This window comes from Salmo salar, chromosome 02 (assembly GCF_965601325.2).
Source record: "Salmo salar chromosome 02, fSalSal1, whole genome shotgun sequence".
NCBI lineage: Eukaryota > Metazoa > Chordata > Actinopteri > Salmoniformes > Salmonidae > Salmo > Salmo salar.
Genome location: NC_138292.1, coordinates 76,178,702 through 76,198,076, shown reverse-complemented (window position 1 = coordinate 76,198,076; position 19,375 = coordinate 76,178,702). Strand labels below are relative to the sequence as shown.

At 41.5% G+C, this 19,375-nt stretch overlaps 1 protein-coding gene across 1 annotated transcript; it reads left to right on the top strand.

The window, feature by feature from the left end:
- Positions 1–1,263: 1,263 nt before the first annotated feature.
- On the top strand, positions 1,264–17,087 carry LOC106592730 (GTPase IMAP family member 7). The gene is made up of 3 exons (XM_045709886.2): positions 1,264–1,516; positions 14,281–14,388; positions 15,185–17,087. Exons 2-3 carry the CDS (start codon positions 14,307–14,309, stop codon positions 16,099–16,101), a joined length of 999 nt encoding a protein of 332 aa, XP_045565842.1. The 5' UTR covers positions 1,264–1,516; positions 14,281–14,306; the 3' UTR covers positions 16,102–17,087.
- Positions 17,088–19,375: the final 2,288 nt, after the last annotated feature.

Here is a 19,375-nt window from a genome sequence, read left to right as displayed (position 1 = left end):
GGTTTAACCAACTATTTGTTTGCATAACCAATATAATACAACTATTTAAACCTATATAATAAAATTAGTTGTGGTGCATAACTTATGAATACTAATGCTAAACATAAGAGGTTTATATTGTATTAACATAGATTGAGCGACATATAATAGACATGACTAACTGGAGGATTGCTGGCTAGTAGGAGTGTAGGCTGAGTAGACTCGTGACACACACACACAATGCCTGGTTGTGGGGCCGCTCAAGGACAGGTGTATGGGAGGGGCTGGTAGAATGGAAGATAGCTGTAGCGCAAAAGCAGAAACTGTCCTAACTGTAGCATAAAAACAGGCACTGTCCTTGGGTGTCTGACTCTCGGGTACACACACGAAGATATGCTAGAAGACAACTATGCTTGGCAACAAAGATGCGTCTAGAGGCTGGGACCAGCCTGCACGCCAACGATAGGATGAGTAAGTTTAACACGCTCATCCTCCCTCTGACAGGCCAGCAGTGAGCGGGAACTATCTCTTCTCAGAGTATTTAATGAAAAGCAAAGGATGTGTCACTCAGTTCTCTGTTTGCCCTGCGAGGTGTTACAGTGAACCCGTATATACGAACATTGCATTTATCACTATTTACTTAGCTTAATAAACAGCTGTGAAACAGTACTAGAGACCAGAGTTTCTCTTTGTCCTAACACCAGGTTCGAATTTACGCGACCCGACACATGGTTATGACCGTGTTATGATGCTGGGTGTAAAGTATAGTGTTACCATTTTAAGTGTTTCTATAGTCCTTTATGTGAAAAATGAATGGTGGATAAATGATAGGAACCATTTCCGTCTTTGACAGCTGGGATTTATGGGTATTAGGAGAACAAACGGATACAAAAAAAAAAAAGTTAACTTTTTTTTACCTAGGCAAGTCAGTTAAGAACAAATTCTTATTTTCAATGATGGCCAAGGAACAGCGGGTTAACTGCCTTGTTCAGGGGCAGAACAAGAGATTTTTACCTTGTCAGCTCGGGATTTGAATTTGCAACCTTTTTGTTGCTAGTCCAATGCTCTAACCACTAGGATATGCTGCCGCCTCAGATCTGGGACCAGGCTAGACAGGTATAACATTACATTTGAAAATGTAGTTTAATTTGTTATTTACTTTGTAACCTTTTTCTCCCAGAAGGAGAAGTCTATGTCTTTCATTTTATCTGATTCTGGCAAGCAACCAAGGTTAAAAAGCGACACCCAATCAGAATTCAGATCCTACCTGTCTTGAGTAGAATAATGTTTGCCGAGCAACACTCTCTCATTGCCTAGAAATGACTAGTTGCAGGGAAAATGAAACTTAACAGAACGTAAGGTGCAGCACATTGGGCGCTTTAGTTTCGCATGAGTTTTAGACCATTCCATTGGTCGTTGAGGTAAATCTCCACCCACCCGGGGCATGTGGCTATGCAAAACCATCAGGCCCACTGCTTCAGATGTGTCAGTGACAACAGGGGACAACAATTAACAGATCTGTGAAACCACACTAAAAGTGAGTATTCAACTTAACTACCTTACAAATTAAATGTTGTACAACAATCTACTCTACAGTTTTTGAATAACTGTAGCACAATAATATGCAGACATTTTATTGATACCAGGTCTGTTAACATTTATGTATAAATAATCATATGATTGCATAACTTAACATCAAAAAGTCAAAACAAATCATGTAGCTGTTAACAATCACATTCTGCTATATGTTGTATTTATGCACATGTTTTAATATTGTAGAACAGTGAAAGGAGAATTATGGTTTGACTTTTACCTAAAACATTTACCTTGTTTAGTGCAGAGATAGTGCAGTATACTGTATCGTGTTCAAGGAGGCAGGTTTTGACAGCCTCTGGTCCCATACTAGACGACATTTACATTTGTGATACTTTTAACAACCATTTAGCTTAAACTGGCCAATTATTTGAAAGGATCATCTCTGAAAATGCATATCATTCTATTTGAGAGTCCCCTAGTCACATGACATTGTAGATAACGATGCACTAACAGACTCACAGACTTTATCTTCATTTCCCCATTTGATGTCTATGATGTACTAAGTGCTATGCTAAAGAGTGTAAGAAAGTAAAAAATGTATAGCTGATTCACATAATCCCTTCTTACTCTCTGCACCACTTATCGCAGAACCATTACATTATAACTTTACAGTTGTTTCTGCTGATATCCTTAAGATCTGTAAAGCAGGGTATGTCCTCCCCCTACACAGAGGAGATCCTTCTGACTTAGATAACTACCATACAATTTGCAAATTATCTTGCCTTTCCAAAGTGTTGAATCCCTGGCCAACTGTCAACTAAGAACATTTTAAACTTCCCACTCTATTCTTAATGTGAACCAATCAGGTTTTAGACCTGGACAGAGCACAGTTTCAGCTGCTACGTTTGTTTTAAATGTGTTCAATTACTTTAATCAGAAACATTATTGCGCTGCCTTTCCAAGGCCTTGGACACTGTTGACCATCACACTCATTCAAAGGTTGACTGAAATAGGACTGGATCAGGCTTCTTGAAAGTGGTTTGAGAATGATCTGTCAGACAGGACTCAATGTGGGATTTCTGATGGTGTGAAGTCTAGTTTCCTGGTACTGGAACCTGTTCTCTTTACTATTAATAAAAATAATATTGGTTTATCTGTTAAAACTTGGATTATTAATCTGTATGCAAAGTGGGCCTCGGTTTTAGGAATATATCTTGCCTCTCCCTAAATAGCAGGAAGCAGACTGACAGTTCTTCCTGACAGTTCTTGACTAAGGTGACACCATTTACCAGATTGCAGCAGCTACTACTCTTAAAACTTTGGATGCCGTCTACCATAGTGCCCTTCACAGTTGACAGTTTTAATACTCACCACTACATCCTGTATCAAAAAGTTGGCTGGTCCACATTAAAGTCCCATAGATCACTTCATTACTCCCTTTTTGTTTACAAAGCTCTACTACAGAAGCTTCCAACGTACCTAACTTTGTTGCTAACGTATGAAATAATGAGCTACCAAAGCCGCTCGTAAGATTAGTTAACTCTTGAGGTCCCTGTGGTCTCGACCAATTTAGGTAAATCCTCCTTTAGTTTTATTGCCCCCATTGTTATAATAACCTACAAAACTCCTTGCATCTTGATTCCCTGGTGCCTCTAGGGCAGATTAGGACTTTGGTGTTGAATTATTTCAATGAAGATTGTATTTTACCCCTTATTTCTCCACAATTTCGATCTTGTCTCATCGCTGCAACTCCCCAATGGGCTCGCGAGGCAAAGGTCGAGTCATGCGTGAAACATTACCCACAAAACCGCGCTTCTTAACACTCGCCCGCTTAACCAGGAAGCCAGCCTCACCAACGTGTCGGAGGAAACACTGTTCAACTGACGACCGGGGTCAGCCTGTAGGCACCCGGCCCGCCTCGTGATGAGAAGGACGTCATTCCATCAAAACACATCTCGTGATGAGAAGGACGTAATTCCACCAAAACACACCTCGTGATGAGAAGGACGTCATTCCACCAAAACACACCTCGTGATGAGAAGGACGTCTTTCCATCCAAACACACCTCGTGATGAGAAGGACTGTGAGGGAAGTCAGTGCATCATGTTCATGACTTCAGAACAAAGCAGACATTTCATCCGCCTGTGGTAAGAGATAGCTATCTAAATAGGAAGGACTGTCTGAAACACATCAGCACATGTGGGATATGTCACAAATGGCACCCTATTCCCTTCACCAGGGCCCTAGTGCACTATAAAGTGTACTAGGTGCCTTTTGGTACAAACCCCACAGGTACCTTCCACAACACAAACCCAATGGGGAAATGTAAGTTCCCCAAATCTCATATTTAGTGTAGAGTGATCAACACAATGTTTAGCATATTTAGAGTTTCTGTAATACACATGATATACAGTGTTCTATTTGTGACACTCAAGGTGCGGGTTTATAGTCATCAGACTTGTTATGGTTTGTTCTCGTATCTGTTGATATAGTGAATGACACCAGAGCAAGTTACTGAAGGTACAAGTTAAAGAACCGAGGACTGATTATTCACTGATGTATTATATTGATAACGTTCTGTGGACACTGTCTGATGATCTGATTAGGTTACAACTACTCTTTGATGTAATCGATTACTAATAATCTTTTTACTATAGTGATTGCTTCAATACTGTTTAATATCTGTGTAACAGCTGATGTTTTATAACTCTTTAACAGCTGATGTTTAAAACTGTAAGAGCTGATGTTTATAACTCTAACAGCTGATGTTTAACTCTGTAACAGCTGATGTTTATAACTCTGTAACAGCTGATGTTTATAACTCTGTAACAGCTAATGCTTATAACAGCTGATGTCTATAACTCTGTAACAGCTGATGTTTATAACTCTGTAACAGCTAATGCTTATAACTCTAACAGCTGATGTTTATAACTCTGTAACAGCTGATGTTTATAACTCTGTAACAGCTGATGTTATATAACTCTGTAACAGCTGATGTTTATAACTCTAACAGCTGTTGTTTATAACTCTGTAACAGCTGATGTTTATAACTCTGTAACAGCTGATGTTTATAACTATGTAACAGCTGATGTTATATAACTCTGTAACAGCTGATGTTTATAACTCTGTAACAGCTGATGTTTATAACTCTGTAACAGCTGATGTTTATAACTCTGTAACAGCTGATGTTTATAACTCTTTAACAGCTGATGTTTATACCTCTGTAACAGCTGATGTTTATAACCATAACATCTGACATTTTATAACTCTATAACAGCTGATGTTATTAACTATTTATTATTTAACTATTTAATAGTTATGAACTATTTAACAAAGTGAGCAAATGAGGTGAGATAAGGGAGGTAAAGGCAAAAAAGGCCATGGTCGCAAAGTAAATACAATATAGCAAGTAAAACACTGGAATGGTAGATTTGCAATGGAAGAAAGTGCAAAGTAGAAATAGAAATAATGGGGTGCAAAGGAGCAGAATAAATAAATACAGTAGGGGAAGAGGTAGTTGTTTGGGCTAAATTATAGATGGGCTATGTACAGGTACAGTAATCTGTGAGCTGCTCTGACAGCTGGTGCTTAAAGCTAGTGAGGGAGATAAGTGTTTCCAGTTTTAGAGATTTTTGTAGTTCGTTCCAGTCATTGGCAGCAGAAAACTAAAAGAAGAGGCGGCCGAAGTAGGAATTGGCTTTGGGGGTGACCAGAGAGATATACCTGCTGGAGCGCGTGCTACAGGTGGGTGCTGCTATGGTGACCAGCGAGCTGAGATAGGGGGGAACTTTACCTAGCAGGGTCTTGTAGATGACCTGGAGCCAGTGGGTTTGGCGACGAGTATGAAGCGAGAGCCAGCCAACAGGAGCGTACAGGTCGCAGTGGTGGGTAGCATAGGGTGATGTATATATAACTATGTAATAGCTGATGTTTTATAACTCTGTAACAGCTGATGTTTATAACAGATGACATTTATAACTTTGTAACAGCTGATGTTTATAACTCTGTAACAGCTGATGTTTATAACTCTGTAACAGATGATGTTTATAACTATATAACAGCTGATGTTTATAACTCTGTAACAGCTGATGTTTACAAGAGATGACATTTATAACTTTGTAACAGCTGATGTTTATAACTCTGTAACAGCTGATGTTTATAACTCTGTAACAGCTGATGTATATAACAGCTGATGTTTATAACTCTGTAACAGCTGATGTTTATAAGAGATGACATTTATAACTCTAACAGATTATGTTTATAATTCTGAAACAGCTGACGTTTTATAACTCTGTAACAGCTGATGGAGTTCCATATTTGGATTTCCTACCAGCTTCCGGGGTTATTGTTGATAGAACTCAGAGAAGGCCAGATAGACATTTTCTCTGCTTCTGTGCTGGATGGTGTCTCCCTGTTGTAACTTTGATTAAACCATGAATGTGATATCCGTGAACAACGGGGAAATTGCCTTTAAATATATCATTGTCATCTGTCTAGTGCTCTGCTCTATAATACACCTTGGATTGAATCCAGGTCAGAGTCTTGTTCTATGGTAACCATGTTTGTGAGCCTGACCTGAAATTACCCCTGAATAATCGGATGACATTTTTTAATCTATCATCATGTCAGTTACCTACAATTTTCGTTCCTTGTTTAGAAACATGCTGAACTAGTTCCTGCTGATGTCTTCAAAACCAGTGGTGGAAAAAGTACCCAAGTCATTAATGATTCAAAGTAAAGATAATTTAATATAAAATGACTGAAGTAAAAGTGAAAGTCACCCAGTAAAATACTACTTGAGTAAAAGTCTAAAAGTATTTGGTTTTAAATATTCTAAAGTATCAAAAGTAAATGTAATTGCTCAAATATACTTAAGTATCTAAAGTAAAAGTATAAATCATTTCAAATTCCTTATATCAAGCACACCAGACAGTAATATTTTCTTGTGTTTTTAATTTACAGATATACACTTAGACATAATTTACAAACAAACTGTGTGTTGTTTAGTGAGTCCACCAGATCAGAGGCATGTCTTGGTTTTTGCTCTGACATGCACTGTCAACTGTAAGACCTTATATACAGTTGTGTGCCTTTCCAAATCATGAATTTACCACAGGTAGACTCCAATTAAGTTGTAGAAACATCTCAAGGATGATCAATGGAAACAGGAAGTACCTGAGCTCAATTTTGAGTCTCATAGCAAATGGTCTGAATACTTATGTAAATAAGGTATTTCTGTTTTGTTTTTATTTGCACAAATTCTAAAAACCTGTTTTCACTTTGTCATTATGGGGTATTGTTTGTAGATTGCTGAGGATTTTTTTAAATGTAATCAATTGTGACCGACCTGCTCAAATCGGTATTATGAAGCAAAATATGTGACCGGCCGCCTTGATTCGATGTAGCAAAATTTGAAACTGTGTTTTTTTCATTGGATAAAAGTAAAGACTCGGAGCTATAAAATTGTATATCATACACTGCATCTGCAGGAACAATGTGTCAGTAATTCTGCTTTGAAAGTTGATAAACTTGTAAATTCACTTTTGAGAAAATGGTCTTTGAATGTTTTGGAACTTACTGGAGAGCTCTCCTTTGTCTACACCCATTCTGTCACGGTTATCGTAGGTTAGAGACCAAGACGCAGCAGGGAAGTGTATACTCATCTTCTTTTATTTAGGAAAAGAAGGAAAAACCAAAACAAACACGTATACAAAAACACAAACGAACTTGACAGTCTTGTCAGGCAACATACAGCTAAACAAGAACAATCTCCCACAAAGTACTAAACAAACACATACCTATTTATAGGACTCTCAATCAGAGGCAACATAGAAAACACCTGCCTCCAATTGAGAGTCCAAACCCCAATTAACTAACATAGAAATACAAAAGACTAGACTAAACATAGAAATACAAAAACATAGAACATTTCCCAAAACCCGGAATAAATAAATCAAACACCCTACTAAACACACAACCACCCCGAACCACATAAAACAAATACCCTCTGCCACGTCCTGACCAAACTACAATAACAAATAACCCCTATTACTGGTCAGGACGTGACATATTTAGTAATGTTCCCACCCTCTTAAGTCAGCCCCACCCATCTCTTTAAGGATTCACATGTGAGGTTGTGTAGTAAAGATTAAGACAAAAAATGGTAAAAGGAAAAATTCTAGGTCAACAGTGTCCAGATAAAAATATTTTATTAATATTAGATGACGCTTACCCAGACACACTTGTCTAAATTGATGGGTCATGTGAAAGATATTGTGAAGCAGCAACCAAAGCAGCGGATCGGACAGTGAGGAGACAGAGAGGATATTCTAGTGCTCACCTCTCTTAGAGGCTTTTATGTACAATATTAACCGGTGCAAAAAAAAACATTTTGATCTTTAAAAAAAGTTTACGCTCAAATGGCTCTCCTGTAAAGTTGTGATCCTCCGACATACACCTAGTTCCCTGAAACGGGTCACTATTGTCAATTAAGGCTGTAACATAACAAAATGACGAAAAAAGTAAAGGGGTCTGAATACTTTCCGAAGGCACTGTATATATCGAAAGAATGAAAGATTGTTATTTGTTTATAAAGATTCAGTTATTGTTACATTGTTTGAAGACAGGATAGAGAGAGACATGAGTACAACACAGACAGACAGACAGACAGACAGACAGACAGACAGACAGACAGACAGACAGACAGACAGACAGACCATGAAGGCAGCCAAGTAAATACATAATTCATTCATTTAGAGTAAAGTAAAAAATACAATAAATAAAATGTGTTTTTTTATGCCAAAAAAGCGATTTTCAATCATTTATTACCAAAGCGGTCCCCAGAGGAAGAAGGCCATGCCTTGCTGGTCCCTGGCTCAAACTGGTTTAAGAAAGGCTGTAGTAGTGGAACCTTTAGTAGGACAATCATGGTGAATGATGACACTGTATTGACATGCTGGCTGGATTTAAATCCATGGCATGTTATAGATTGATTACAAAAATTATCTTGCTAATTGCATTTTTTTGTTTATCTCACATTGAACCTAATGAGAATATCACAAAATATGAACATGTTCCATTATATATCTATTGATGTTTTTCAAAATATTTGTTTTCATCCAAATGTATTTATCAAGAAAACACAAGCCATGAGATCAGTCAATTATGTTGTTGTAATGTGTCTGTATGTGTAGGCTAGTGGTTCTCTACCTTTTTTGGTTACTGTATCACCAAGTACATTTTGATCTGCCTGGAGTACCTCTGAAGTACCCCTCATGTACATTTGACCAGTAAGCCTGTTATCCATTTTTTACATTTACATTTTAGTCACTTAGCAGATGCTCTTATAAAGAGCAACTTACAGTAGTGAATACATACATTTCTTTTTATTCTGGCCACCCGTGGGAATCGAACCCACAACCTTGGCGTTGCACACACCATGCTGGCGTTGCAAACACCATGCACCATGCAGTCTTTACAGCAGATACTATCTATTAGTATCTTTCATACAAATCCTAACCTTGTGACCCATTCCATACATCTGTTGTTAGTCATGAACATTCAGGAGGATGTACTTTACTATAAAATCCTGTGGCTCAAATCTGCTCGTTGGGCTCTCAACGAATCATCTAGGGGTGGTTCATCGACCAGCTTCATTACTGCAATAAGTAATCAATGTTATTAATACGTTTTGACTAAAGTAATATCCTGATTGACCGTCTCTCCTCAACTTTGATTAGAATTTCCACGACACCCCCAACTCCGCTCAAAAACGAAAACAGCTTACATCCTGCATTTCAACACATTTTGCAGTGGGGCAGAAAGAAACATTTGCAGCTTTTTCAATGCTTTTCTTAACATTTTGTCATGAGGCTGAGTAAAAATTGTTGTGGTTTAAAAGCAAATTTCTTGAAATTCTACAAATTGTTCCATTGCTTAGGTCGTGTTCAAATACCAACCCCCAAAAACATTGAGCCCTGCGTGCCTGTTCGATAATCCAGTCTTACTGCAGGGACAGAGGTGGAGGCTCACCACTGAGCAGTATAATATGACTAAAACAATTACATTAGAAGACATAGGCAACTATTAACCTGAGTGCCAGTCTGTTTGGGCTATCATATGGCTTGATAGTGATCAGTGGAGTTGAAAAGAGAACAAACAGATCTGGGACCAGGCTAGATAACTACAGTATGTAGTGATCAGTGGAGTTGGAAAGAGAACAAACAGATCTGGGACCAGGCTAGACAACTACAGTATGTAGTGATCAGTGGAGTTGGAAAGAGAACAAACAGATCTGGGACCAGGCTAGACAACTACAGTATGTAGTGATCAGTGGAGTTGGAAAGAGAACAAACAGATCTGGGATCAGGCTATACAATTACAATATGTAGTGATCAGTGGAGTTGGAAAGAGAACAAACATCTGAGATCAGGCTAGGCAACTACAAAGTTATATTTGAAAATGTTTTATTAGCCATTTTATTTTTTACCTTTTTCCCACAAAAAGATGTCTGTGTCCAACACATTTCATTTTACCCAGAGTTGTGGCTTATCCAGGGTTGAGTTGTCAGAGGAGGTTGATAATAGTGACACCCAATCAGAATTCAGACTCTGCCTGTCCTGAGGTGAATTATTTCTCTCATTGGCTAGAAATGACTAGTTACAGGTGAAATTAAACTTAACTCTGACTATAAGGTGCAGCACATAGCCTCACCTCTCACAGTCACAACAGGGGACAATTAACAGATATGTGCAACTACACTAAAAGTGAGTATTCAACTTAACTACCTTACTAATTAAATGTACAACAATGTATTGTAATAACTGTAGCACAATATTGAGTAAACATTTTATTTATACCAGGTTTGTTGACATTGATGCAGACATAATCAAACAATGACATCACTAGACATGTCAAGACAATTCAATCACATAAACAAGTTTCTTGGAAAGTCAACAATCACATTAATCTATTTGTATTTATACCTGTGGTTTAATATTGTATAACAATGAAAGGGGAATGATGTTTTTCACTTTTACCTAAAACATTTATCTTGTTTTATTGAATAGAAACCAGAGGGTCTAGGACAAGATAGTGTAGCACAGGTCAGGGTCTATGATATTTACCTAAGAGAGTTCAAGGGTTAAGTAGCCTATACTGCAGGGATCATCAGCTAGATTCAGCCACGGTCCGATTGTTTTTTTTTGTAGGGGATGGTCGGGGGGCCGGAACATAATTACAAATCATTTGTAGACTGCAAATTGACCACAAGAACCCCAAACAGATATGTTTTACTAAAACATAATCATTTCAAAACTTGCTTACATTTGTTTACGATCACATCTCTCTAATATGCGTGGGAATACTTGGGAACAGATTTCTTAACCTCTCTGGGCTAGGCGGGACGAATTCGTCCCACCTACGCAACAGCCAGTGTAATCCAGTGGCGCGATTTTCAAATACCTTAAAAATCCTATTACTTCAATATCTCAAACATATGACTATTTTACAGCTATTTAAAGACAAGACTCTCATTAATCTAACCACACTGTCCGATTTCAAAAAGGCTTTACAACGAAAGCAAAACATTCGATTATGTCAGCAGAGTACCCAGCCAGAAATAATCAGACACCCATTTTTCAAGCTAGCATATAATGTCACAAAAACCCAGAAGACAGCTAAATGCAGCACTAACCTTTGATGATCTTCATCAGATGACAACCCTAGGACATTATGTTATACAATACATGCATGTTTTGTTCAATCAAGTTCATATTTATATCAAAAATCAGCTTTTTACATTAGCATGTGACGTTCAGAACTAGCATACCCCCCGCAAACTTCCGGGGAATTTGCTAACAATTTACTAAATTACTCACGATAAACGTTCACAAAAAGCATAACAATTATTTTAAGAATTATAGATACAGAACTCCTCTATGCACTCGATATGTCCGATTTTAAAATAGCTTTTTGGTGAAAGCACATTTTGCAATATTCTAAGTACATAGCCCAGCCATCACAGGCTAGCTATTTAGACACCCGGCAAGTTTAGCCTTCACCAAAATCAGATTTACTATAACAAAAATGTTATTACCTTTGTTGTCTTCGTCAGAATGCACTCCCAGGACTGCTACTTCAATAACAAATGTTGGTTTGGTCCCAAATAATCCATCGTTATATCCAAATAGCGGCGTTTTGTTCGTGCGTTCCAGACACTATCCGAAATGGTAAATCAGGGTTACGAGCATGGCGCAATTCGTGACAAAAAATTTCTAAATATTCCATTACCGTACTTCGAAGCATGTCAACCGCTGTTTAAAATCAATTTTTATGCAATTTATCTCGTAAAAAAGCGATAATATTCCAACCGGGAATCTCCTTTTCGGTAAACAGAGGAAAAAACACAAAGACGGGGGCGGCCAGTGCACGCGCCTAAGCCCACAGTCCCTTGATCGGCCACTTGAGAAAGGCGATAATGTGTTTCAGCCTGGGGCTGGAATGACGACATTCAGCTTTTTCCCGGGCTTTGAGAGCCTATTGGAGCCGTGGGAAGTGTCACGTTACCGCAGAGATCCTAAGTTTTAGAAAGAGATGTCAAAGAAAGACAATAAATGGTCAGACAGGCCACTTCCTGTAAAGGAATCTCTCAGGTTTTGACCTGCCATTTGAGTTCTGTTATACTCACAGACACCATTCAAACAGTTTTAGAAACTTTGGAGTGTTTTCTATCCAAAGCCAATAATTATATGCATATTCTAGTTACTGGGCAGGAGTAGTAACCAGATTAAATCGGGTACGTTTTTTTATCCAGCCGTGTCAATACTGCCCCCTACCCTCAACAGGTTAACTAAAAATGTATTGGAGCTGATTTCCTCGTGTTGTTACAGTCTTAATGTTTTGCTCATAAAAATTGGTGGGCCAAATTAAACTACCTGCGGGCCAAATTCAGCCTGTGGGCCGCGAGTTGTGTAACCCTGCTATATCTTATTGAAGTGGGCAAACCTTGAGTCAACACACCTTATAGCAGGTTGTTGCTGTGAGGGACTGACGTGCAGGTATCTTGGTACTGAGGGACACCTGCAGGTTTGTTGACACTGAGTGCCAGGTCATTATACCACAGTGTACAGCAGGGATGGGCATCTCCATTCATCTGGGGCCTGTTTGGTGACTGAGTGCATTCCTGCCTGACTACATTGATGATGCATGACAGATATTACAACGGCTGGATAGGTATTTTACATACCAGCCAGAGGCTGTAGGAGGGATGGCTTATTGTAATGGCTGGAATAGAATACATTTAATGGTTCCTACACATCAAACACATGGAAACAACGTGTTTAACACCGTTCCGATGATTCCATTTCAGCCGTTACAATTAGCCCATTCTCCTATATCTTCTCCCACCAGCCTCCACTGATATCAAATATCCACATCATATGCTATAGCGATCTGGTGCCCGACAGCACAGTTGATGATGTGGCATGCAACCATAGGTTGATGCAATGAAACTCCTGTGCAGGGAACCACGATCATACTTTAGCCCCAGCTAACACGCCTGGCTCCAATAATCAACTAATGATGGTTATTCTGCCCTTGAATTGCGTTCCCATGCAAAACTAGACAGATAGCTAACTAAGTCTTCAATAAAACTCCCAAGGCGTGACTTTTTTGAATATATTGAAAACGTTTATGTTGTGAAACTGCAAAATACAGAAAAGAAAATACTTTAGTATTCAATTCAAATCAACATACTGTAACTGTACATTATACATTTCAAGTTGAAGTTGCATGAAAATACAAAACACGTGCTGAGGGTACCATGCATCTGGCATGACGCCAAACCATGTAGCTAATTGTTACTCATATGGTAATTGGCTAACTCCTTTCATTACTCTAATAATGTACAACCATCTCTGTAGAATAACAAAGCATATTACACTAGAAACAGTAACAAAACTGCAGTATTGTATGTTTTACAATTCGTTTGCATGACGCACGAGCAAAGTAATACAGCTGACGACATACATGAAAAGCATTGCAATTTGTGTGAGTAAATACAACCGACCAACATTGATATGTAAGCAACTCTATCAATAACAAGATTATCATCACTAGCTAAATGCTTGAATCCAACTTACAAACAAATTTTCCGAGGCTGAAGCGTGACAAGAAATAGCTACACTGAAAGACCTGCACCGTAGCGTTGTTTTTAGCTGCTTCTATGCGTGCAGGGCGAATTCTCTACTTCCTGTTTGCGTACAGTCTTTAAGTACCAGAAAGCTCCACTAGGGGGCGAATAACACCATGGAACACAATGAAAATCCATCTTAACCATTGTAATAAAATGATCTGTTACCTTCTAACAGGATGGCAGCACAATGGTCTTCAGGTTAGAATGTAATAGTTGAATCAGGTGTTTTAGCTGTAGGGCTGGGGGAAAAGTGTGACACCAATCAGGCCCCAGAGAACTGGAGTTGCCATCCCAGGTGCACAGGAACTGGTCTATCTGGTCCTAACACGTAGCAGAATGTCAACTGTAGAATGATAAGCATGTTTAGAATGTAATTTGACACCCCCTATATAAGTACATTATGTTTACCTGATGCTGGTTATGTTGTTAGGGAATGTAATTTGTTTTACAACAATTGCACCACAAACCATTTAGTTCACATTGTTTTAAAGTGAAATAGCTGAGAAGAAATTCCAATTTAGTTTATGTGGGCTTAGTTTTTTTGTAATGAGGTCATCGTCTGTTTCTGATAGGTTTTGATTGGCCGACTGTAGCAGCGATGGAACGAGGAAGAGGATGGACTCTGAAGATGATGTTCTTGTTGACACTCTGTCTGCAAGCCTTCACTGGTCAATGCCAAGGTACAGTATACACCCCCACGTACACATATACACACCAGGGCCGTGCACAGACCTTTCAGGGGCCAGGTGCTCAAAATGAAAAAAGGGCGAAATTGAGAAAATACTAAATGCCACTGTGGTGTAAATGTAACATGTTTAAATAGGCCTATTTATGTAATTACAAATTGTAAACAAACTAGTTCAGTGCCTCCTAAAGACATGATTGATATGGGGAAAAGAAGGCGGGCTATCAGCTGATCATTGATGTTGGTGATTGATGTTAATCTGCTGGTTAGCTTTATGTATTATACTGATTGTAATTTACCGTTGTCTGATAGGAGCATAGAGAAGAAGAAAAGACAATCAGACTGAAGTATTTTCTTCCTCTCTCTCTCTGCTCCTATCAGCCAATCAGACTGAATATGGATGATGATGATGATGATGATGTAGGCTAAATCAAGTGTTTAAAGTGTTAAACAAATGTTAAGGTCTCTCAAGCCGTCCATGTTTGCATATTGGGCAGGTGCAATCTCCTTACAGGGCAGACTGGTAAACAGGTGCAACCTACGGACGGGGTGGGGGGTGATGAACTTGACAACAGCTTGTGATCAGTAGTGGATTCCGAACAACAATGACAGAAACATTTATTTAAAAATTATATTACAACACAGAAGGGAGACTGGATGGACAAAGGGGCATGTGCTCTGCACAGGTAGGTCCCTATCTGCGCACATGCCTGATACACACACATACACACATTTCATTAGCTTTCATCAAGACAATCACTATCAACTCAAGCACTTGTCTGTTTTCACAGATTCAGGGCATCCCTCTGACCTGAGGATAGTTTTAGTAGGGAAGACTGGATCAGGGAAGAGTGCAACAGGAAACACCATCCTTGGGAGAAAGGTGTTTAGAGAAGACCTCTCCCCTGAGTCTGTCACTGCTCACTGTGAGAAACAGAGTGGAGTGGTGGATGGGAGGAAGACTGATGTCATCGACACCCCGGGGCTCTATGACACAACAATGTCTAAAGAAGAGATGAAAAGTGAAATAGAAAAGGCCATCTACATGTCAGTCCCAGGACCCCACGCCTTCCTGCTGGTGATCAGACTGGGAAGGTTCACAGAGGAGGAGAGGAACACTGTGAAGTGGATCCAGGACAACTTTGGAGAAGAAGCATCAAATTACACCATCCTTCTGTTCACCGGTGGAGACCAGCTGAAGGACAAATCAATTGTGGACTTTCTAAGTGAGAGTGACGAGCTTATGAAACTCGTCAAGGTCTTTAAGGGCAGAAATCATGTCTTCAATAATGAAAAGAAGAATGACCACAATCAGGTCCCAGAGCTGCTGAAGAAGATAGATGAGATGGTGATGAAGAATGGAGGACAACACTACACCAATGAAATGTACCAGGAGGTCCAGAGGAAAATCAAACAAGAGGAGGAGAGGAAGAAACAGGAAGAGGAGATCAGAAAACTGGAAGAGAAGGTGAGAGAGGAGGAGAGGAAGAAACAGGAGGAGGAGATCCTGAAACTGGTAGAGGAGCAAATTAAGAAACAGTGGGAGATGAATAAGAAAAAGTTAATAGATTTATCGGGAAAAGCTGTGGGATTGATAGCAACTGGTATCACAGCGGTGTTATCAGGACCAGCAGCCTTGGCAGTTGGAGGTGCTGTAATCTTAAAAGAGTTTGTTGAAGATGCAGTTGACGTTTATATGGATTCTTAGTAAGTAAAGATGAGAAAGAGGTGGCAGTGTGAAGTACCAATCTCTTCCTCATCTTAATGTCAAGTAGTAACAGTAGAGTAGATTATTACTGTATAATGACAACCATCAGGGATTATTCAAAACTTTCTAATATGATCAGTTATTTAGCATGTAATTATATAAGGGATCAGGGATAATAACATAGGAGGCTGTTCAGAAAAAATGTGTTCTCCCTCTACCCTCCCTCCCTAGTCTGTGTTCTCCCTCTACCCTCCCTCCCTAGTCTGTGTTCTCCCTCTACCATCCCTCCCTAGTCTGTGTTCTCTCTCTACCCTCCCTCCCTGGTCTGTGTTCTCCCTCTACCCTCCCTCCCTGGTCTGTGTTCTCCCTCTATCCTCTCTCTACCATCCCTCCCTGGTCTGTGTTCTCCCTCTTGTGTCAGACTTAGTGTAAAACACCACATGATTAACACTGTAAGTAATGTTGTAATATACTGTACTGTACCTCATTACAGTATTTCTACTGTACTTCATTACTGTATTTCTACTGTAACCCATTACTGTATTTCTAATGTACCTCATTACTGTATGTCTACTGTACTTCATTACTGTATTTCTACTGTACTTCCTAATCCAGGGGAAGGGATGAGGGCTCAGCACTGTAGGACAATTATTACTGAAACTATTACAATAGAGGAGCCAATTGAGAGATTTTTATTGTATAATTACATTTATGTATGTTTATTCCAGTGCACTCATGGGTATTTGAAAATTTGTCTCAGCTGTTTGTGCGTTAAATTGAAAGATAATCGATTATTCATGTTTTTTGTTTCATGCTTGTGTTTTATGCTGTTTCATGATTTTCCAACAACTAATGAACATGTGATGGACAATCTTTGAGGACATTTAGTCATTTGTAGTGTGTACTTTTGTTGTATGTATGATTTCCCAAGATTTTAACAATATATAATAAAGTGAAATCCATAAAATCCTCTCCTCATATTCTGTTCAAACACCAAAACATTAATATAAAACAGGACGTGTTCTTCTTGAAAAAAAGTGTTATTTTAGAAGCATCAGAGAGATGCTGCTGTCTCTTACCTCTGCTGTCTCTTATCTAGTAGTTTTGTGTCTTATGATAAAAACAGTGATGGTCAACATACAGTGCCTTGCAAATGTATTCATATCCCCTTGGATTTATAAAAAAAAAATTGTGTTACAATATATGTATATATATATTTTTGTCAACAATCTACAGAAAAATACTCTAATGTCAAATTGGAAGAAAAATGTAAAACTTTTTTAAAGATTAATACAAATTAGATAACAAAAATATAGTCGTTGCATAATGTCACGATCGTCGTAGTGAGTGGACCAAAACGCAGCGGGTGCAGTGCTCATCTTCTTCTTTATTTTTTAAGAAACATGAACACTTAACAAAATAACAAACAACGACGAGAACAGTCCTGTAAGGCTACACAGCTATACATGGAACAACTACCCACAAACACGGTGACAAAAAACCCCTACTTAAATATGGCCTCCAATTAGAAGCAACGAAGAACAGCTGCTTCCAATTGAAGGCCAAACCAAAAAGCCCTGAACATAGAAATAGACTAAATAGAACATTACCCCCAAAAAAACGAAACACACTAAACAAACACCCCCTGCCACGCCCTGACCAAACTACAATAACAAATAACCCCCTTTACTGGTCAGGACGTGACAGTACCCCCCCCCCCCCCCCCCCCAAAGGTGCAGACCCCGTATGCACCTCACACAAAAAACACAAAATTAACCCCAAATAAAGGGAGGGAAGGAAGGGTGGCTACTGTCACCGACGGCTTCCGTGCTACACCCCCCCCCAATCCTCCAACTACGGAGATGGCTCAGGCTCCGGCCTTAGTCCCCATCCTAACCTGCCCACCCCCCTTGAAGGCTCATGGCTATAGACCACTACTAAATGCTCTGGGCTAAGGCGAGTCGCTGGAGACCTCGGGCTGAGGCGCGTCGCTGTAGACCTCGGGCTGAGGCGCGTCGCTGGAGACCTCGGGCTGAGGCGCGTCGCTGGAGACCTCGGGCTGAGGCGCGTCGCTGGAGACCTCGGGCTGAGGCGCGTCGCTGGAGACCTCGGGCTGAGGCGCGTCGCTGGAGACCTCGGGCTGAGGCGCGTCGCTGGAGACCTCGGGCTGAGGCGCGTCGCTGGAGACTCAGGGCTGAGGAGCGTCGCTGGAGACTCAGGGCTGAGGAGCGTCGCTGGAGACTCAGGGCTGAGGAGCGTCGCTGGAGACTCAGGGCTGAGGAGCGTCTCTGCGGGCTCCGGACTGTGGGCCGTCTCTGCGGGCTCCGGACTGTGGGCCGTCTCTGCGGGCTCCGGACTGTGGGCCGTCTCTGCGGGCTCCGGACTGTGGGCCGTCTCTGCGGGCTCCGGACTGTGGGCCGTCTCTGCGGGCTCCGGACTGTGGGCCGTCTCTGCGGGCTCCGGACTGTGGGCCGTCTCTGCGGGCTCCGGACTGTGGGCCGTCTCTGCGGGCTCCGGACTGTGGGCCGTCTCTGCGGGCTCCGGACTGTGGGCCGTCTCTGCGGGCTCCGGACTGTGGGCCGTCTCTGCGGGCTCCGGACTGTGGGCCGTCTCTGCGGGCTCCGGACTGTGGGCCGTCTCTGCGGGCTCCGGACTGTGGGCCGTCTCTGCGGGCTCCGGACTGTGGGCCGTCTCTGCGGGCTCCGGACTGTGGGCCGTCTCTGCGGGCTCCGGACTGTGGGCCGTCTCTGCGGGCTCCGGACTGTGGGCCGTCTCTGCGGGCTCCGGACTGTGGGCCGTCTCTGCGGGCTCCGGACTGTGGGCCGTCTCTGCGGGCTCCGGACTGTGGGCCGTCTCTGCGGGCTCCGGACTGTGGGCCGTCTCTGCGGGCTCCGGACTGTGGGCCGTCTCTGCGGGCTCCGGACTGTGGGCCGTCTCTGCGGGCTCCGGACTGTGGGCCGTCTCTGCGGGCTCCGGACTGTGGGCCGTCTCTGCGGGCTCCGGACTGTGGGCCGTCTCTGCGGGCTCCGGACTGTGGGCCGTCTCTGCGGGCTCCGGACTGTGGGCCGTCTCTGCGGGCTCCGGACTGTGGGCCGTCTCTGCGGGCTCCGGACTGTGGGCCGTCTCTGCGGGCTCCGGACTGTGGGCCGTCTCTGCGGGCTCCGGACTGTGGGCCGTCTCTGCGGGCTCCGGACTGTGGGCCGTCTCTGCGGGCTCCGGACTGTGGGCCGTCTCTGCGGGCTCCGAACTGTGGGCCGTCTCTGCGGGCTCCGAA